Source organism: Vespa velutina, chromosome 8, assembly GCF_912470025.1.
Source record: "Vespa velutina chromosome 8, iVesVel2.1, whole genome shotgun sequence".
Taxonomy (NCBI): Eukaryota; Metazoa; Arthropoda; class Insecta; order Hymenoptera; family Vespidae; genus Vespa; species Vespa velutina.
The window spans coordinates 7,187,101-7,209,635 of record NC_062195.1 but is presented as its reverse complement, the minus strand read 5'-3'; the positions used below and the strand labels follow the sequence as shown (position 1 = coordinate 7,209,635).

At 28.9% G+C, this 22,535-nt stretch overlaps 5 protein-coding genes across 22 annotated transcripts in view; 2 read left to right on the top strand and 3 right to left on the bottom strand.

Annotated features, from left to right (window-relative positions):
- The first annotated feature begins 3,691 nt into the window (after positions 1-3,691).
- LOC124951327 (cytochrome P450 4C1-like) lies at positions 3,692-7,951 on the top strand. The gene is made up of 13 exons (XM_047499573.1): positions 3,692-3,773; positions 4,565-4,728; positions 4,832-4,941; positions 5,060-5,150; positions 5,218-5,409; positions 5,482-5,575; positions 5,660-5,762; positions 5,850-5,964; positions 6,035-6,150; positions 6,223-6,291; positions 6,385-6,553; positions 6,657-6,836; positions 6,900-7,951. The coding sequence occupies exons 2-13, from the start codon at positions 4,575-4,577 to the stop codon at positions 7,058-7,060; spliced, it is 1,554 nt and encodes a 517-aa protein (XP_047355529.1). The 5' UTR covers positions 3,692-3,773; positions 4,565-4,574; the 3' UTR covers positions 7,061-7,951.
- Positions 7,952-12,045: 4,094 nt separating this feature from the next.
- Positions 12,046-16,962, bottom strand: LOC124951330 (selenoprotein F). Of its 15 annotated transcripts, XR_007101583.1 has the most exons (9): positions 16,649-16,962; positions 16,393-16,511; positions 16,180-16,301; positions 15,867-16,058; positions 15,463-15,662; positions 14,392-14,713; positions 14,119-14,308; positions 13,141-13,210; positions 12,046-13,038 (listed from the first exon to the last, which is right to left on the bottom strand). XR_007101583.1 is itself a non-coding variant. In XM_047499583.1 (5 exons), exons 1-4 carry the CDS (start codon positions 16,691-16,693, stop codon positions 15,877-15,879), a joined length of 468 nt encoding a protein of 155 aa, XP_047355539.1. In that variant the 5' UTR covers positions 16,694-16,962; the 3' UTR covers positions 12,046-14,308; positions 15,867-15,876. The 15 variants fall into 15 exon arrangements, 3 of the variants coding, with proteins under 3 accessions (XP_047355539.1, XP_047355540.1, XP_047355537.1); XR_007101582.1 differs by having other exon boundaries at positions 13,141-14,308; XR_007101581.1 differs by having other exon boundaries at positions 12,046-13,210.
- LOC124951158 (cytochrome P450 4c3-like) lies at positions 13,097-14,495 on the top strand (the record flags this gene model as incomplete). The annotated part of the gene is made up of 7 exons (XM_047498989.1): positions 13,097-13,292; positions 13,365-13,458; positions 13,537-13,540; positions 13,727-13,825; positions 13,873-13,941; positions 14,035-14,203; positions 14,281-14,495. Coding segments are annotated over 7 exons (846 nt in total), but the record flags the coding sequence as incomplete, so codon positions are not given.
- Positions 16,963-17,020: 58 nt separating the features above from the next.
- Positions 17,021-18,224, bottom strand: LOC124951329 (protein TSSC4). Its single transcript, XM_047499580.1, has 2 exons — positions 18,035-18,224; positions 17,021-17,941 (listed from the first exon to the last, which is right to left on the bottom strand). The coding sequence occupies exon 2, from the start codon at positions 17,937-17,939 to the stop codon at positions 17,169-17,171; it is 771 nt and encodes a 256-aa protein (XP_047355536.1). The 5' UTR covers positions 17,940-17,941; positions 18,035-18,224; the 3' UTR covers positions 17,021-17,168.
- A 1,357-nt stretch (positions 18,225-19,581) lies between these two features.
- Positions 19,582-22,535, bottom strand: part of LOC124951328 (BTB/POZ domain-containing protein 6-A) — a 13,538-nt gene continuing 10,584 nt past the window's right edge. For all 4 annotated transcript variants that reach the window (XM_047499578.1, XM_047499579.1, XM_047499574.1 and 1 more), the window contains 4 exons: positions 22,259-22,431; positions 21,475-21,752; positions 20,978-21,363; positions 19,582-20,786 (listed from right to left, as the gene is read on the bottom strand). In XM_047499578.1, coding sequence (XP_047355534.1) covers positions 20,574-20,786; positions 20,978-21,363; positions 21,475-21,752; positions 22,259-22,431 — 1,050 coding nt within the window. In that variant the 3' untranslated portion in view covers positions 19,582-20,573. The remainder of the gene's footprint in view (positions 20,787-20,977; positions 21,364-21,474; positions 21,753-22,258; positions 22,432-22,535) is intronic.

Genomic DNA, 22,535 nt, shown 5'->3' with positions numbered 1-22,535 from the left:
TTTGAGCTTCTTGTAGCTTTTTTATCCTCTTTTACAATGCGGAAGACTCTACCGCATTAAGTTTAAGTGACCTCAAAAACAAGCGGCGATTTTTCGAAGATTAAAATTTTCAATAATGGGATTGAAATCTATCGTAATGATGGAGATATAGTCAAATTAAGTGTGAAATTGAAAGACATGTTAACAGTCTTCGCCAATTTTATTGAGATTCAAAAAATATAATATTCATAATGATCTTCTTAACACGCAGGCAACCGCGGAAAGATTAATAAGACAAAAAGAATCGCAAACGAGAGAACGGTGTTCAATAAAAAACGAAATCTACAACGCGATTACCATATTTAAACCTAATTTAAACGGTAATCGAACTACAAAGTTACCAGAAATCTCACTGTCTACCTTCAGCGGTCAATATGAAGATTAGCTTTCGCGAAAAAATTCAAATTTGCCATTCACAACAATCGAACTCTAGAATCGTTTAAACTATCTAAAGTCGTTCCTACGGAACGAACTCTCGTCAATCATTTCATCTATAGACATTACCGTATCCAATTATGCGTTCGTTTGGTTAATGTGGAATAAGTATTATAATCTGCCACACCTGATAGTAGAGAAGCATTTAAAACCGATTTGCGACTTGCCAAAAATGCAAAGGGCATCGTAACCCGAGTTAGACATCGTAACCCATTTCGTGAACACTCTTCTAGAAGTTCATCTAGAGTTCTAGATCAATCAGGTCATTAGGGATAACGTCTTACAACACCATACTTATTTATCCACTAACTTCGCGTCTTGACAAAAACATGCAATATGATGATCCCCGATAGAGTGCCTCTCCTCTCTCGAGGAGCAATTTTTCAAATTCTTACATGGTAGGAGAAACTCACTCCTACAGACGCACTCAAACTCACAGTCGGCTAATGAGCAAAGGCAGGCTGATATGGCTATCAAAAGCATTTCGATGCTTAATAAGTGAGGAGATTTTCCCGCTTTTCGAAACCTGCAATAACGACTTCGCTGAAATGAATGTGAAGCTCGCGCACAACCTCAGCAAGCCTTCTTCACGGCCGTAAAGGGCCATTTTCTCTGCAGGATGGCCATTTGCGGGTCAGGCCACCTTCCATTTCGGTGTGTCAAGTTAATAGTAGTAACTATCAAGCGAAGTCGCGAGATTGTCGAAAAGCCGAAGCTTCGCCAAAATTGTCTCCATGGAAAACACGACGCGAGTAAATGTAAACTTGGGTCTTGTCGGTGATGCAAGCTCTCATATAACACGTTGCTTAATGATGAAACCACACTTGTGTAGTCTTTGTATGATCTAACATTGTGAGTCTGCCAACTGCCGCGCATTGTAATAGATTGGTATACACGTTATTAGTATAGCTTAGAAACGCAAATCTCAGCTGTCGAATCTTATTGTACACCGATATCACAATCACACTTTGCGTCTGAGAAAATGGCCAATCAATTAAATCTTCCACCTAAACGCGTTGAAATTTCGGTCAGTGGAGTTCCCAACGATAGTAAGGCAGTTCGCGATTTGGTTCAAATACAGCTCAAATCATTGAGGAACAGATTCTCTGAGGTGATAAATTTCTTAGTGCTGCCGACATTACAACATACGATACCCTGGCAATGTGGATCATAGCAAACTATCCATTCCGTCTTTCATGAAATAAGCAGATCCACAATTTCATAGGCCGACTCTGATTGATGCCATTATCATCATTCAACTCTATTATAAACTGACTTGCCTAGGAAAAACTTCGGTTCTCAATACTTCGGCCGTATTACAAAAAATCAAGCTTGACTGGATAGTGGCGGGTGAAATTTGCAGCATGGCCCCAAAACAACGGGTCAATTGCAATATGGTGACAAGTTCATTGGAGTCTCAACTAACTAAATTGTGCGAAATAAAGGAACATGGCAATCAAAAATTCCCTTCAGCCGAAAAAATCAAGTGTGTCTAAAGAAGATTCGTAGACTCACGCGCTTAAATGATTTAATGTTTTGGAACGACCGCGATAAACACAACCCTCCAGCAGCAATATACTATTTTTACAACGTAAGAGTATCATGACTTAGAACGCATGTCTAATGCCCTATACGCTAATACTGGTGAGGGATACTATTTATCTTATCAAGGGGTGATTGTCCAGCATCATGACGAAGTTTAGGATCGTATTCGATGTACCATCGTAGTGACTTCACTCAATGATAACTTCGCTCAATTGTTGGTTCAGTCATTCAAGACGACTTCTTTTGAATATTAATGCGGTTCCGCGTGCACGCGAACATAATGAATATCATCGCTGATCCGAGACGTCTATCAGCAAACGCTCTCATAATTGCGCCCTCACTGTGCAATACTTATTAATATTTTAGAACAAATGCTTTAAAAACTTTGGAAACTGCTTAAAGAGTTTTACGTGATATTTCGAAGAAAATTAGAAAAAAGCTCGACGTCTCGGAAACCTTGCCCCTTGTTTTTTTACTTTACCTTTTTCTTTCTGTTACAAATTCTGCAAATCCTCTTATCGGTACATCCATAATATAAAAATTATCGGACTGTAACGACTATAGAACACACGATAATATTTTTCGATCGACAATATTTTTCGAATGCGAAAGAAAGATAAAAAAAATAAAATTAAAGAGTAAGAACGTACGTGTAATTTCGATTATCTAAAATTTAATATAGAGAAGAATAAATTGTCTAATATTAATTAAACAAATCTATAGATATCTTTGTTATTTTTTATATTTGCGTTAAACCTAAACTTGTTTTGTATTGTTTGACTCTTTCTATAATTTGTATAATTTTTTCGTTAAGAAGAAATATAAATTTACAAATGGGACGGCATACTACTGCCCATTCCTCTATGAATAATGCATGTTCTGTCTTATAGTATGTAAAAATAAAAAATGTTTGAATCGCATACAAATACGATTTATTTTATCAGGCGTTAGGATAATTTAATCCTTTATGCTTATCTATAATATATAATCCTAATTAAGCTTTTATCGTTATTTTTCTCTTCGAAAATGCAATTAGATAAGAAAAACTGTTTCGCTGTTTTTTTATCTAATATAAGAATACAATTAATTATAGTCCAATGATAAAACTAATTTAACCGATTTGGTTTCTTGTTGCTAAAAATTCATAAAATGAAGAGAAATATATGAAGCATAGAATATATTTAGTGACGTAATAAAAAAAGATGAATAATATAGTAAACCTTTCCTTCCCTCTCCCATTCACTCTATCTCACTCTCTCTCTCTCTCTCTTCCCTCTCTCTCTCTCTCTCTTTCTCTCTCTCTCTCTCTCTCTCTCTCCCTCTCTCTATCTATGTCTTTCTCTCTTATGCTTTTTATGTTCAATTAGGTTATTAAATTATTAATACTTGAAGTATGAACAACCTTGAATGCACATATTATATTCTTACCAGAAAAAATTCAACTTCGACCCATATCTTAATTTAAAATTTATTTTCGAACACTGTATTTAACAATCACTGAAGAAATCGTAAGAAATTAATTGATACTACACTTATGATATTATTATCTTATATTTCTAAGATTAATTCTATCATTTAAATTAAATTATATAACACAATAATAAAAGGAACGCAGATCCTTATACCGAAGAATAAAAGGATCGTGCTTTGTCAGAATTTCTCATTCGGCGTTCAGACAGTCAAGCGATCAAGCTACTTATATATTCAGTGTCTTGAAAATTCTGTTACGGGAGCTATTAGAACTTACAAAAAATGTAAGTGTTGTTTAATTATTTTTCCCATTTTATAGTTAAACATTATCGCAAGTAATTCTTAATATTTCTCTAATGTTCGTGAATCATTCATATAGCTGAAACAAATACATAAAAGATACTAATCATTGATCATTACTCAAGTCGAATTAAATTTTTATTAAATACTTGGTTAATTTAAAGTGTTTCATTTACACAATTGTACGATCAAATTAAACTACTAACTACACAAATATATTTTATATATATTTCAGTCAACATTTCTCGATTGCGTTGTACGATGATTTTTAATTCTATATACATTAACAAATTGAATATTTAAGACGATTGAAAAATTAGAAAATTATGGAATATTTATTTTCTTGCTTCAACTGTTCATGAAAATGAGAAATACATTATCAAAATTCATTTAAAATCGAAAATATAGAAATAAAAATTATACATCAGCCATCAAATGTAAAATTAAATTTATATTTGTCATGTAAGAGATTCGTAACTTAACCAGACGAAACACTTCTAACTTATTACCGCTTATGCGTAAGTCCAACACCGCTTTCATGCATTACATTTTTGTACTCATTAATTAAACTTGAAGCAGATATAAAAATTCTATATACGTTCACAACTTTTATCGGTAAATATAAACTACGTATTCTATGAACTACAAGAAGCGAATATTACAGTATTTGTCTGTCATCTAACTTCTTTGCATATTTAATAAATACTATAATAATATCATTATACGCATAATATAATTGAAGATGTTTATTTAAGAATTTTTATCTATTCCACAGAATTGATAAGATGTTCTCCCTTATCATATCAGGGTTCCTTACAATACTATTTTTATTGCATTACTTTACAAGATATGGCAGAATAGGAAATATTTCTAGTCGAATTGTTGGACCTAAAGCATATCCCATAATAGGAAATATTCATCATTTTCAAATTGACAATGGTAAACTTCATCGAAAATAATTTTATTTAAACAATTTTATCTGTTAAGTTTCAATTCCTCGATGAAATTTTTACTCAATATAAACATTTGGTCAATATTTCAGAACAACTACTAGAAAAAATTTGGAAAATTAATAAGGAATTTTCTCCAATTAACAGATTGTGGTCATTATCCTATTCATTAATAACTATAATTCATCCGGAAGATGTCGAGGTAAATAATTATAAGACAACAATAGAGTTAATTTTTATTTCTCTCCTTCTTTTGAAAGTTAAACGTTATTTGTGAACATCATTTTATGAAAATCAGAATATATGTATTTCGATTGTAGATACTTTTGAAGAGTACGCAACATCTAGAAAAAACTATCCCTTACAAATTCTTACAACCTTGGCTTTCCACGGGATTAGTAACCAGTGCAGGTATACTTTAACAAGTATAAATTTAATATCTTTGGTAATATTTTAAATCAAATGTTCCATTAAACAGGTGAAAAGTGGCAACATCGACGAAAAATGTTGACACCAACTTTTCATTTTAATATCCTTAAACATTTTGTCGTCAATTTTAACGAGGAGGCACAATATCTCGTAACATTACTGAAAGAGGAAGGAAAAGGAAGACCGATTATCAAAGATTTACAGGAATTTTTACCTGTACACACTTTAAACGCGATATGCGGTTAGTTAAATTAAATTTCATTACTCACTGATCTTTATAATAAAAAAATTATTTACAAAAAATAATTTGTAGAAACGGCTATGGGAATCTCTTTAAGAGGAACGGGCGAATTTGAAGCTAAATATCGCCATGCCGCTCATGATTTTGGCAAAATAGTGGTCTATAGGTAAGTATTAATTCTTTTATTAGAAATGAATTCATTTACTAATAAAATAGAATTGAATCTACAAAAATATGCATCGTTTATTAGATTAGCAAGACCTTGGTACTTTTTCGATACTATATTTGCATTAACGCAACGTGGTAGGCAACAAAAGGAATTGTTGAAAACGCTTCACGGTTTTTCGAAAAAGGTAAGTTCTTCATTTAAATAAGCAAATACAATTAATCCGAATATTGCGAAATTGTATCGATTTATTAAAATATTACTCTTATTTTAGATAATAGCAGAAAGGATACTATTTCACGAACAAACTAAGGGGAAATATTTAGAAAATGTTGAAGAAATGGATGAGAATCAGATTTTTTCCGAAGAAACCGACGAAAAAAATAAAAGTAATCGAATAGATTAATAATAAAGAATCATATTCTCGGTATAAATATTAATCGAATAATTTCATGACAGATCCAATATTCAAGAAAAGACTGGCTATGCTAGACCTACTTATAGCCGCTTCACTGAATGATAATCAAATAGATGAAGAAGGAATACGAGAAGAAGTCGACACTTTTATGTTTGCGGTAGGTTGTAATATTAATTCCTTACGATTATTAACATAAAATAAAAATAATTTAGAACAAATATCTCGATAGGGTCACGATACTACGGCAATGGCGTTATGTTTTGCTCTGCTTCTTTTTGCGAAACACAAAGATGTTCAGGTGATATTTTCTTTCCAAGTATTTAACAAACTTCGATCGAAAGAGTCGCGTTATACATCTGTAGTAAATAATACATTTTCTATTGATTTATAGGAACGTATAAGAAATGAAGTGAAAACGATTATGCAACAAAATGATTGTAAACTAACTATTCAAATCCTACGAGAATTTTCGTATTTGGAAAGATGTCTCAAAGAATCACTACGTTTATATCCAAGCGTTCATTTTATAGCTCGTTATATATCTCAAGATCTGCAGCTGAGTATGTGATAAATTTATATTTCACATAATTTAACGGTTTATCATTAACATCATATTAATATAAGCAATTATCAAATCATATTAAAATAAGTATTAATTTTTAGAGAATTTTTTAATCCCAGCCGGTTCAATCTGTAACGTAAACATCTATAACTTACACAGAAATCCAAATATTTGGACAAATCCTGATGTTTTCGATGCGGATAGATTTTTACCTGAAAATACGAAAGGACGTAATCCTTATTCCTTCATTCCATTCAGTGCAGGACCAAGAAACTGCATCGGTAAAGCTTGCATAAAGTAATCGAAATTAGATGAATATAAATGTATTATTTTTCTTTTTCTAGGTCAGAAATTCGCAATGTTCGAACTCAAAATCATGGTAGCTTATATATTGCACAACTTCTATTTGGAACCTGTAGATGAACTGGACGAAGTTAAAATGTCAGGAGATATTACATTGTGCTCAACAAAACCAATTCGTGTCGAATTTATACCTATAAAATAATAGTACATCTTCTTTATCGGGATTGCATGCATCATTTCGATGGTGTGATCTATAAGGCGAAATTATCATATGTATAATGTTGGCATTCGAAACATAATCATATCTTTTTTTCCGCTTATGTTTATTCTGTGTATGTATTTTTGCTTTTCTTTTTTTCTCTTATTTTGTACAATTCATTCTATCCTCCGCAGTGATGTAACATTTTTCAACCTATTAATTTTTCCGATCAATACTGTTTGCTAGATTCCATTTTGCCTTTATCATGCCTCAAAGAAAATAAAAAAAATTCATCGTCTCGGAAACCTGTCTCTTCCATTTTTTTTTTTATTTCTTTTTTTTATCGGTAAGTTAGTCCAATTTCTTATCACTGCACCAATGATTTAATTAGGTTTTAATGAATTTATGATAACTATCACAAGGTAATTATAGCGATAAAATATGTAATATCGAATATTTTTTATAAATGAATATGTTGTCTTTAACAAAATATAAAATCCATATCAGAAGTATATAGTAAATGAAATACCATGAGATAGTGTGAATCGTTTCGATAAAAAGTTAAAATATGTGAACTAAAGAAATAAACGCGAAATTATTATAATATAATATTAGCACAATCACACCTTTTCTTTTTTTTTTTTATTCTATGTATATATCCTTACCCTTATCTCAACAACCTTTCTTTCATTCCATTTATCTTAGGAGATATAGCAGTTTAACATTGTTAAGATATTCCAATCAATCATTTTTGATCGATTTACTCATTTTGCCTTCGTAATATTTCGAAGAAAAACATGAAAAACTCGGCGACTCACAAACCCTATCCCTTGTTTTTTTCCTTTACATATCTCTTTCTGTTACAAATGCTGCAAATCCTCTTATCGCTGCATCCATGATATAAAGATTATCGGAGTGTAATGATTATAGAACCCTCGATGATATTTTTCGATCGATGCGTGTATAAAGAAAGATATGAAAATGAAATAAAACGTAAGAACGTGCGTATAATTACGATTATTTGGAATTCAATATCGAGAAGAATAAATTTTCTGTTCATGATTAAACGAACTTGTAGATATCTTTATTTTTCTCTTGTATTTGTGTTAAATCATTTTTGTATTGTTTGTCTCTTCTTATAATTTTTATAATTTTTCCTCTCTCGAGGAGCAATGCACTAAATTCTTACATAGAAGGAGAAACTCATTCCTATAGACGCACTCAAGGTCACCGCGGACTAATGCGCTAAAGCAAACCGCTACGGCTTGTGAGGCGTGTGGAAATTAAAATACTCCTTACATTCGGTCTCTTCGGCTGAAGGAAATTATTGCCGGATTCCAGTTTTTCTCAAAATTTAGTTAGTTGAGACTCCAATGAACTTGTCGTCATATTGCTATTAATCCGTTGTTTTGGGGCCATGCTGCGCATTTCACTCGCCACTATCTAATCAATCTTGATTTTTTGTAATACAGCCGAAGTATTGAGAACCAATACTTGTGCATGAAGAAATCGAAATTAGATCGAAATAAATGTATTAATTTTCGTTTTGTAGATCAGAAATTCGCAATGCTTGAACTCAACCTCATGGTAGCTTACATATTATACAACTACTATTTGGATGTGTGGATGAACTAGATGGCCTTAAAATGCCGTCGAAAAAATTTTGCATAAAATTTATACCCATAAAATAACAGTATTTTATCTTTACTAATGAGATAGTATGCGTCGTTTCGATAAAAAGTTAAAATATGTGAATTTTAGGTATACACGGCGAAGTTTTTATAATATAATATTAGCATAATCATATCGTTTCTTTTTCTTTTTTTTATTCTGTATATATATACTTACTCATTTCTCAATATCATTCCTATCAATCCATTTATCTTATGAGATACAACGGTTTAACATTGTCGAGATGATCCAATCATATATTTTTGCTCGATTTACCCTTTTTGCTTTCGTGATATCTCGAAAAAAAACAGAAAAAACCTCGATGTCTCTGAAATCTTGCACCTTGTTTTTTTCCTTTACACTTCTCTTTCTGTTACAAATGTCGCAAAATCTCTTATCGCTGCATCCATAATATAACGGATGTAAAATAATCGCACTGTAACGACTATAGAATGCTCGATGACATTTTTCAAATGATGCGGGAATAAAGAAAGATGTTAAAATAAAATTAAAGCGTAAGAACGTACATGTAATAACGATTATTTGGAATTCAGTATCGAAAAGAATAAATTGTCTGATCGTGATTAAACAAACCTGTAGATACCTTTGTTATCTTTTGTAGTTGTGTTAGATCAAATCTTTTTTGTATTCTTTGACTCTTCCAATAATTTGTATAATTTTTTCTTTAGGAAATAATATGAATAATGCATGTACTGTTTCCTTGAATGTATAAATGAAAGAATATCCTTAAGATTCTTCAATATTAAAGAAATTTCACATTACGAGCAATCAATGGATGTATTGTCCATTTATTCTTTTCCATTTTATAGTTATTCATTGTGTTAACGCTTACGTCCTTCCCTCAATTGTTCGCAGTACCTCCTATAAAGGGTCATTCATCAGTGTTAGAAATATGTTCCCTTTGTAACTCATATCATATTCGCTAATAAAACGTACAGATAAAAAGCACGTAGCCACATATGTCCAAGTTTAAGCACTTTTAGTCGAATTTTTAGTTTTCAATATTGTGCCTAGTCGGCAATAAATAAATAGTGAATGTTGTCTTCTAGGCGTTACGAGCCAAAGATTGTACGGCGTTTAGCGTTGAAATATTTATTGACACACTTATTTACACGATCACTAAAACAAAAGGGGAAACATAGAATGTTCAAACATTCCAATGAACTATTCCAACTCACCACCGACCTATGGGCATTTATTCCTTCCCTTTCCATACTCAGATAATACATCAACTCCACGAGCTAGCCCATTTCATAAACAATGTTTTAGAAGTCCAATGAGTTCTAGATCAATCAGGTCATTATGGCTAGTGTCTTACGATACTCTACTCATTTATCTACTAATCTTCGCATCTTGACAAAGACACGCATAAAAGATGGTATAATGGTCCCCGATTGAATGCCTCTCATCTGCCAAGGTGCAATCTTTCAAATTCTTACATGGAAGAAGAAACTCACTCCTACAGATGCATTCAAGGTCACAGCCGTCTAAAGTGCAAAAGCAACTCGCTACGGTTTGTGACGCGTATGCAGATTAAAATACTACTCATATTCGGTCTCTTCGGCTAAAGGGAATTTTTGTCGGATTCCTCTATTTCTCAAAATTTTACACGCCACTATCCAGTCGATCTTGATTTTTTGTAATACGACCGAAGTATTGAAAACCGATATTTGTACATGAAGAAATCGAAATTAGATCAAAATAAATGTACTATTCTTCTTTTTGTAGGTCAGAAATTCGCAATGCTTGAACTCAAACACATGGTGGCTTATATATTGCACAACTTTTATTTGGAACATGTAGATGAACTGGACGATAAACGAAATGATAGGAGATTTTATATCGCGCTCATCGAAACAACTTCGAATCAAATTTATACCTATAGAATAATAGTACGTCATCTTTACCTTGATTGCATGCATCATTTCGATGGTGTGATCTATAAGGCGAAATTATCATATGTATAATGTTGGCATTCGAAACATAATCATATCTTTTTTTCCGCTTATGTTTATTCTGTGTATGTATTTTTGCTTTTCTTTTTTTCTCTTATTTTGCACAATTCATTCTATCCTCCGCAGTGATGTAACATTTTTCAACGTATTGATTTTTCCGATCAATACTGTTTGCTAGATTCCATTTTGCCTTTATCATGCCTCAAAGAAAATAAAAAAAATTCATCGAATCGGAAACCTATCACTTTCATTATCTTGTTTATTTCTATTGCCTACGGTGAGTCAATCCAATCCTCTTATCACCGCACCAATCATTTAATTTAGTTTTAATGAATTTATGATAACCATCACAAGGTAATCATAGTGATAATCAATTGTAACCCAATGATAAAACTAATTTAACCGATTTCTTCTTGCAAAAAATTCAAATAATAAAGAGAATAACTTGAAACATAGAAAATATTTAATGATCTAATAAAAAAAGATGAATAATATAGTAAGCCTCTCTCTCTCTTTCTCTCTCTCTCTCTCTCTCTCTCCCTCTCTCTCTCTCTATGTCTCTTGCTCTTATAATTTCTTTCTTCAATTCAATTATTAGAATATCAATTTTTGAAGTATGACCAATCTTGAATGCACATATTATATTCTTATCGGAAAAAATTCAATTTTCATACATATTCTACATTAAAAGTTATTTTCAAACATTCTATTTAACAGACACTGAAGAAATCGTAAGAAAGTAACTGATCTTATGCAAGATATTTTTATATTATTTTTTTTTAATTAATTACTATATTTAGGTAAAATTATATAACACAGTGTTATAAGGAACATGGATCCGTAAAGTAAAAGTATCGTGCTCTCTTAGAATTTCTCATCCATCGTTCAGACGGTCAAGCGATCGAGCTACTTATAAATTCAGTGTCTTGAAAATTTTGTTACGGGAGCTATTAGAACTTACGAACAATGTAAGTGTTGTTTAATTATTTTTCTCATTTCATAGTTAAACATTATCGCAAGTAATTCTTAATATTGCTTTTGTGTTCGTGAATCATTCATAGAGCTAAAACAAATACATAAAAGGTACTAATCATTGATCATTATTCAAGTCAAATTAAATTTTAATTAAATAATTGGTTAATTTAAAGATTTTTATTCACAAAATTGTTTTACATTTTTGTAAAACAATTGTCTACATTTTACACGTCAACCTTTTTTCGTTTGCGTTGTACAATGATTTTTAATTTTGTATACATTAAAAAATTAAATATTTAAGGCGATTGAAAAATTAGAAATTTAAGGAATATTTATTTTCTTGCTTCAAGTGTTCGTGAAAATGAGAAATACACTAACAAATTTTATTTAGAATCGCAAATATAGAAATAAAAATTATACATCGGCCATCAAATGTAAAATTAAATTTATATTTGTCATGAAAAAGCTTCGTATCTTAACCAAACGAGTCACATCAATCTTATTACCGCTTATACATAAATCCACCATCGCTTTGATGCGTTCCATTTTTGTACTCGTAAATTAAATCTATAGCAAATATGAAAATTCTATATACGTTTATAACTTTTATCGGAAAATATAATCTACCTACTTTATATAACACACGAAGCGAATATTACAGTATCTGTGTGTCATCAAACTTATTTGCATATTCAATAATTACTATAATAATATCATTATATGCATAATATAATTGAAGAAATCTATATTAGAATTTTTTTTCTATTCCACAGATTGATAAGATGTTCTTCCTTATCATATCAGGGTTCTTTACACTACTATTATTATCGCCTTACTTTACAAGATTTGGCAGAATAGGAAATATTTCTAGTCGAATTGTTGGACCATAATAGGAAATTTACATCATCTTCAAATTGACAATAGTAAACTTCATCGGAAATAATTTGACCGAAACGATTTAATCTGTTTACTTTCAATTCCTTGATGCAGTTGTCATTCAATATAAACATTTGGTAAATATTTCAGAACAAGTACTAGAAAAACTTTGGAAAATTAATAAGGAATTTTCTCCAATTAACAGATTGTGGTCATTATTCTATTCATTAATAACTATAATTCATCCGGAAGATGTCGAGGTAAATAATTATAAGACAACAATAGAGTTAATTTTTATTTCTCTCCTTCTTTTGAAATTTAAACGTTATTTGTGAACATCATCTTATGAAAATCAGAATATATATATATATATATATTTCGATCGTAGATACTTTTGAAGAGCACAAATCTAGAAAAAACTATTCCTTACAAATTCTTACAACCTTAGCTTTCCACCGGATTAATAACTAGTGCAGGTACTAACTATAACAAATATAAATTTAATATATTTTGTAATATTTTAAATCAAACGTTCTATTAAACAGGTAAAAAGTGGCAACATCAACGAAAAATGTTGACACCAACCTTTCATTTTAATATCCTTAAACATTTTGTCGTCAATTTTAACGAGGAGGCACAATATCTCGTAACATTACTGAAAGAGGAAGGAAAAGGAGGACCGATTATCAAAGATTTACAGGAATTTTTACCTGTACATACTTTAAACGCGATATGCGGTTAGTTAAATTAAATTTCATTATTCACTGATCTTTATAATAAAAAAATTATTTACAAAAAATAATTTGTAGAAACGGCTATGGGAATCTCTTTAAGAGGAACGGGCGAATTTGAAGCTAAATATCGCCATGCCGTTCATGATTTCGGCAGAATTGCGATCTATAAGTAAGTATTAATTCTTTTATTAGAAATAAATTCAATTTCCAATTAAGTAAATTTACAAAAATATATATTGTTTATTAGAGTAGCAAGTCCTTGATACTATTCCGAAACTATATTTGCATTATTGCAACGTGATAGGCAACAAAAGGAATTGTTGAAAACGCATCACGGTTTTTCGAAAAAGTAAAGTTTTTCCTTTAAATGAACAAACACAGATAATCCGAATATTGCGAAATTATATTGATTTATTAAAATATTACTCTTATTTTAGATAATAGCAGAAAGGATACTATTTCACGAACAAACTAAGGGGAAATATTTAGAAAATGTTGAAGAAATGGATGAGAATCAGATTATTTCCAAAGAAACCGTCGAGAATAATAAGAGTAATCGAATTTAGGACAAATATCTCCATAGGGTCACGACACTAGGGCAATGATGTTGTGCTTTGCTCTGCTTGTTTTTGCAAAGCACAAAGATGTTCAGGTGATATTTTCGTTCCAAAGAATTAATAAACATGGATTAAAAGAGATCCGTTTTGCATTTATAGTAAATAATAAATTATCTATTGATTTGTAGGGACGTATAAGGAACGAAGTGAACATGGTTATGCAACAAAATGATTGTAAACTGATTATTCCATTGCTTCGAAAACTTTCTTACTTGGAAAGATGTCTCAAAGAATCACTTCGTTTATATCTAAGCGTTCATTTTATAGTTCGTTATATATCTCGATATCTGCAGCTGAGTATGTGATATATTTAATTTTGACATAATTTTTCGTTTTATCATTAAAATCGAATAAGCAATCATATTGATTTCTAGAGAATTATTTAATCCCAACCGGTTCAATCTGTAACATAAACATCTATAATTTACACAGAAATCCAAATATTTGGAAAAATCCTGATCTTTTCGATGCGGATAGATTTTTACCGAAAAATGCAAAAGAATGTAATCTTTATTCCTTCATTCCATTCAGTGTAGGACCAAGAAATTGCATCGATAAAGCGTTGAATCAAGAAATCGAAATTAGATGAATATAAATGTATTATTTTTCTTTTTGTTGGTTAGAAATTCGCAATGGTTGAACTCAATCTCATGGTAGCTTACATATTGCACTACTTTTATTTGGAACCTGTGAATGAACTGGACGACGTTAAAATAATAGCAGATATTATATTATGCTCATCAAAACCACGTCGTATCCAATTTGTAGTTAAAAAATAACAGCACTGCATCTTTTTTATTCCAATCTCTCCATAATGAAATAAATAAATAATTAATAAATAATTACAACATAATGCATTTTTAACATCATGTCTTTACATTACTAATTATGTAATTTGCATTTATGTAATTTGCATTCTTACTTTACATTACAAAAAAATTTCTTTATATACAAAGTTTTTTATTGTCAAAATGCTACATCGGCTAACAGATTGATCTTATACATTGTTTATGAGTATAAGGCTAATCTATAAAGTTATATTTGTAGCGTGTGAAACAATGTCTATGCTGTTATCAAAAAATTAACGTTCTTAAAATTTACTTATTGCTCTTATTTTTTATTACGCATTATAAACTTAATAAAAAACGATGTACTTGGCATGTCCGAATATTGTTCTGCAATTTTTTATTATTTAAATCTTCGTTCAGTTGGTAAGATCAAAGTGTTAACATAAATATTTATACACAATATCTCATAAATATCTTAACAAAAGGTAATTTTGCCAATGCGGCGAATATTTTCCATATATAAATATTTTATCGTTATCAAAAATAGCATATCAGAAATAGAAAATAAATGAAAGACAACGTGTTAACGAGCATTGTTTCGATTAAAATTTATGTGATGAGAATTTTAGGTGTAAAACGTTTAAATATCGTAGAAATAATATTTGAATATGATGCATGATCACGCTTTCTATTTTCTTTTTTCTGTTTTTTTTTTTTATTTCTTTCATTCATTTGACACATCTTTTATAACTCTGCAATTTGGCTTACCTTAACATAAACGTACTTCAACCAAATATACTTCAACCAATTTACTGCTTTTATCTTCGATTTGTTTCAAAGAGAGAAAGGAAAAACGCATTAATATATCCAATATGTTTGTATATAAAAAATGTTGGATATAAAATATACAAATATTGCAAGTATTGTTTTGTCATATGTAATAATTCATTCCTTATTTTATGTATATTCTATAACATTAATTACTTAAATAAATTATTAAAATTAACATTAAATTTGTTAATTTATATAAAGGAATGAATAAGATTTTCTATTTAAAGGATGAATAGTAATAATCATAGAGAATTACAAATAAAATGCAAACATATTTAATTAAGAAATGACTCAATTTTGATACAATAAGAAGATACAAAATAGGATATTTTATTTAATACCTCACTTTTTCTAATCAGTAGAAAGATGTGTTGCTAAAAATTCGTCAATTGAATCTGTATCCCATTTATGTATATCAAGAATATCTTCTACTTTATTGTCAGCATCCAGCAATTTAATGATTGGATCTAAACCTCTTACATATCTTATTTGCAAATTTTTGTATTTACTTGGTCGATCACTTTTTATAAATGCTAAAAAGATTTAATATTCTATAATTACTGTTTCTTCTTATCTCGATTTATGTCGTAATATATGTAATTAAATATTTTAATAAAAATTAATAAATATTTTAATAAAAAAAATATCGAGTACCTTGTATTTGAGGATATGCACCAAATTTACATGTGCAAACCTTAAGAATTGCTTTTGGATATCGTTTAAAGCCAGATACATCATAATCATCATCCTTCAAACAACATTCTTTGCATTTGTCACTGAATCACATAAACAACATATGCATTAAACACTTAAATCAGAAAAAAATTATGATAAATGAAATTTTGTTTCATTATTTAATAAACTTACTAGATTTCTGGTACATTATATTTATTGAATTTATCACAAGTTGAACATAACAGGTTAGCCTTATTAAAACCTAATTTTTTACAATCATCTGCAGAAAATTCTGCGTTAATAATAACTAGCTGTTAAAAAAATAAATATATAAAATTTTTTAACAAATATTATTATAAACAAATTATAAAATAAACAACAATTCTTACAAAAATTAAGGTATTTCATTATGAGATAAAGGTTATGTAAAAATTTAGTTTATAATTACCGTTAAACTAAATAGAAATATATGTAAAAATGTTGAGATATACATGATTTAGGATTATTTGAAATATTCTTTCTATAACGTTCTTAATATCTAATAACAAACCAACGTAACAATCATATCACATAAGTATATTTCAATTTGTTTCTATATGAGGATTGTCTGATTTTATTGGTTATGTTACCATCGATACTCTATTTCTGCGCTTGCGTTTAGGAATTATCTTTGTTCATAGACAAAAATTAATTAACGTCATTTTTGTTATATGTTATTCAACCACGTTTCAAATTTATCAGTTTATTTAATATAAGTATTATTATATGTTATTATATCCTCCATTTATTTTCCATAATATATGTATATATACGACATAAATTATACCTAAAAATGAAATTTAATAATTCCGAAATTTTTACAAATATAATTATAATTATAACAAACAATAACACATACTCCTACATATTACATAATACATAATTTATGATGGACTTATATTAAGAAAGTATTATTTCATTCTCATATCTTAATCTAATTCTTCCAAATGATCTAACTTAATTTTTGTTGAAAGACAAATATTTTGTGGAATTCTACTCTTCTTGGCTTTCTTTATCTGTTTCTGTCCAACTACATATTCCGGCATAATAATTTTGCAATTTCTAAATGTTGGCTTATCTATTGGATATACAATACTCGATGAATTTTCTGCTTTAGTTGATTTAGATTTTGGCTTTTTAAATTCTACTTTAGAAGTTGATTGAACTTGTTTTGATTTAAATGATACTTTAATATCATTTGTATTTGAAACTGTTTCATCTGTATCCATTTTATTTTCCAATTTTCTCTCTTGCATTTTACGTGCTTTCAATTCTCTTAAAAATGATAATGCTACACGGGTATTACTACGATCTGTCATATCTTCATTAGATACATCATCCAAACTGTATTTGGTCCATTTATGAGGATTTCTATGATAATCCGGTATACTTCTATAGATAGAACGTGGAGCAGGTCCTTCTGGTCGCTTAAAAATACTTTGCCTTCCTCGAAATTTATGCGTTTCATATTTTCTTTTTCTATCATTTTCCATTGGCTGTGATCTACAAATTTCTCTCGACTCTATATTTACTTCCGTATAATCTAAACGAGAATCTCCTCTACGTCTGTTATATTCTTTTTCTGCAATAGATAATTGATCTACCAATGCTTTCATTTTGTTTGAAAAAGCAGAGGAATTATATTCTTGTTTTTCATTTACATTTGTATCATGTAATTCGTCATTCGGCGATAGTTTCATTTCTATAGGGAAAATATTGAATGTTTACAAATCTATATACAATAAAATGTTCTCAAATGTTTTCAAAAAAAAATCATAAAATATTAATAACTTACTGATATATTTGAAAAGAGGTTAATAAATTCCTTGAAATATTGAATTTGTGTTCCTTCTTTACTAGTTTTAGATTTATGTGTTAAATATTATTAATGAATTCATAAAACAATATAATTATAGCTTATCAAAGTTATAAACAATACATACGTTATTTAACATTCGACTAATTTTAATTCAATGCAAAATAGGATCAAATAGAATGGACACTGGTATGTATAAAACAGCGTAAAGGTTATGCGCAAATATATCTATCTTCAACGTGATTGGACGATTCTTTTTCACAATAGAAGTGTTTCTCTCATCCACCGTTGCATTCAAACGTAGTTCTCGTTATTATTGTTAGAGTGCATAAAGTGTAATTTCTCATTAAAATGAAATGACAAATTTTTAAGTAAAATAAGTTAAAAAGTTATTAAAAATTCATCGTTCATTAAAAATTAATTTTTTATTTATGAATTACTTGGGTTGTATGTAAAAGAGTAACACACATAAATATTAAAATGTGATATTTAGTTTATTAATTTACTTTATATATACTTTGATAGTCTCTTTGTTTGGCATTAGTCTACACATAAAACTACGTAGTTAAACGTCATTATACTATTGAATATTATAAGATATAATTTGTTTTAAAAGTATCATATCAATCATATTCAACATTCCATCTATAATATAACATAAATTTTAAATTCATTCAAAAACTAATAAATATATATATATATTATAACTAAACGATGTATATACATATAAAGAATAATTATTAATATTCACACAACGGTCGGTCATAATAGAAATGTAATACAATATAACGTTTCTAATAATACATAAAATTCTCAACGATGCAAATATTAACTTGAAAATAATCAATTATAAATTATAATAGCAATAATAGGATTTTAAACGATTATAAACGAATGTCAATACAAAGATAAATGTGTAAAAATTTATGTGTTCTATCAAAATCATTTAATTATATATTATTACGTTTTTTCTTTTTTCGTTTTCTTTATTTGCTTTTTTATTTATCTATTTTTTAATTTTTTTTTTTTTTTAAGAAAAAGAGCTAATTATTCACTCGTATCTAATTGAAATTAATAAACATAAAAAAATTTGTCAATATTAACGAATTATTTGAGAAGAGTATAAAATTTCGTAAATAATAAAGTCTTTGATTCACCATAGAAAAGCTGTATAAATGTAGAAACAAATATATATATATATATATATATATATATATATATATATATATATATATATATACACACACATACACACATATGTATATATAGGCTGCTTTAGAAATAGATAGTCAAAAACTTTGGTATCGTATTTTATTCTCCTTAAGGATGAAAAAAGGTCATGTTAAATTATCACGATACAATCAAAATTTGGCCACATATTTCCGAAGCATCTTATATATATATATCTATAGCATATTAAATAATTGCACTTAGAAGCGATATTAACTCGCACAAACTTACATTGCTTTGAAATCAAATAAATGGATGAGACAATGTGTGTGTATATATGTATGTTTGTATGTATATATATATATATATATATATATATATATATATATATATATATATATATATATGCTTATGCCGATTATATTTGCAAGTAACAATGTACGCATATTTCTCAGATCGATTACAATTGTTTTCTTCTAACTTTCTTCTAACGTCGGCTACATAGGAAATTCGCTAAATTTAAGTTAATAATGAACACAATCAAAGTCAGACTAGATTACTATGATATTATAGCACGATATATATATACATAGGAATAATTATTAATTTATTTATCAAATTATATGTTATAGTTGTCTGTTTCTTATTTTGCAATTATTAGAAATAAATAAGACAATAAAACAAAGGAACATTTCGAGATTGTTAATTATTCTTCTGTTAGGAGAAAAATAATAAAAGTTGTTTAGTCTATGATATATAAAAATATTCATTCTTTCAATGCTCTCGAGATTGTAGTCTAAATATATGTGTGTGTATATATATATATATATATATATATGTATATATGTATATATATATATATATATATATATATGTATATGTATATGTATATTAACTTTCTGGCAATTGACAATAAAACTGTTTACTGTATATGTATGTATATATGTGTGTACTTTCTATTTTCAAGTGTCTGACTAACTTTCGGAAAAACAATTAAACATAATTATTAAATATAATACGATTACTGTCATATAAATATTGTCATATAAAACATACAAGTTCTATTTTTTTTCCTTTTTTTTTTTTTTCTTTTTTATAACGTTCGATGGCACTGTATAAGGAATATCGAAAATAAAAAAAAGAAAATTCATCGATTGAGATCTAAGTACCACGATTTTCGTTGTTTTCGATTATTATCGATCTCATAAATTCTACGTATATAATATTATTACTATATTTTTAATATCGAATTCAAAATGAAGAAAAAAGTGCAGTTGAAAACTTTTTTCATATTTATCTCGATAAGAGATTCAGTAATAAAATGAAAGATTTCTTCCGATCCTCGGATTTATTCGAATACGCACGCTAAGACGCGCACGAAACAGGTACAAATTCTGGAACATGCTTGACCGGCACACTCTTTCCGTCGATTTTTTCTATTATCTTGACGTTCCTTCTTACCTGATTTTAACATACTACAACCTTGACTATAATACGTTATCGTCCCAATTCTAGGTGTATTGGTTAGCCTCCATAAAGGATTGCTCATGGAAATATTTATCTATAATTTAAATAATAATAAAAAATATAATCATCATGATTATTAATTTATCTTTTCATCAAAAAAAAATATATATATATCGTACAATTGAAAATTTATCGTGTATGATAAAAAGAAAGAAAAATACTAAATTAAAAAATTAAATATCATAAAAAAAAAACGTCGAATATTATAAATATCTAAAAGTTTACCTCTTCTTTACCAGGATGTCCAAGAATTTTGGCAAATATAAAAGCGGACTCTTCGCTAGTTAAAATACCATGGGCCATTGGGCCATCGATGAATTCCCTATCCGTCATAAGTAAATATCTTACAGAGTACCAAATTTCGTCCGATAACGATGCCCTTTTGTTCGATGATGTTGGTTCGACGCCACGTTTTCTACAATTCGATGCAGCCCATCTATCGAGTGCAGCAAAAAGAATAGCTTCGTTAGGTAATCTCAATGTATCGCGACACGCAATTTCCTTAACTTCCTTGACATTCAATTCCTCGAAACGTTCTTGAAGAAGTACAGTTGAAGGATCAGCATCAATGACATTTAAACATCGAAAGAGAAGTTCGGTACAGGCTGCAGCTATAAATATATTTTTTTTTTATTACAAAAAAAAAAATTAATAATTTAATTCGATAAAAAAAAAAAAATGAAAATATCGATTGTACAATATTATTAAAATAAAATATTTACCTATTTCACTACCCTCGTCGTCGTCAGATGCTGGCGGAGCTGAAGGTCTATTAGATGATTCCTCCGTATCGTTATCTTGAGACGTAGAAGGAGATAAACTATTTGCATATAGATGAAGATTTTCATAGATTTCGAGAACAGTCGAGGAATCTAAATTCTCTTCGAGATAATTTATTGCAAAACGTGCGAGATCTAAACAAATATATTGATGCGCTACATCGAGTGTTGCTCTGGCAGTTGATACTGATTGAAAGATAATGGGTTCGTCGTTCAGATATCTGTGACAGATAAATAAACAAATGTTCGTTGAAACATGAAATTAAATTCAATATATTATATTATTCATGTCTTTCTCATTTTTTCCATTTGTCCCGATACATTTAAGTGATATAATAAAATACGTTTAGATGATATAATAAAATAATCTAAAAGATAAAAAAAGAAAAAGAAATTTTCTATAGCTTTTAAAGTAATATTAAATCAATATTGAGATCTCAATTTATCTTCGTATCTTCTTTTTTCTTTTTTTCTTTTTTTTTTTTTTTCTTTTTTGAATTCATCTTGATATTTAAATAATTTCTATAATCAAATACTCTAAAGAATAAAATTATTTATGACTTTAAGAGAATATCTTCGTGTCTTTTTAAATTCGAATTTATGACAACAAGTAAGATTTTTATGAGAATTGAAAAAGAATTAGCATAGTTTCTCGATTGTATGAAAAAAAAAAAAAAAAAAAAAAAAAAAAAAAAAGAAAAGTTGATAAGAATTATAAATGTAATACCTGAAGAAATGATCAAACGCTCGTTTTTCGATATGTTTTATGGTTAAAAGCGGAGGAGGATCGGTTCGTTCTGGTGCCATGGGTCCCGTAAGCATTGCACGAAAGCATTCAGATTTTTTAGCCAATCGTTCCCTTTCTACACGATACCACCAGGTGTCCCCAGGCAATCCTACCTGCATTGACAGTAGACCGAAGAAATCTTACACGCATGTTATTTCACCATCTGCTATCTTCTCAATATTTGTTAAATCGTAAATATATAGAACATGAACGATAT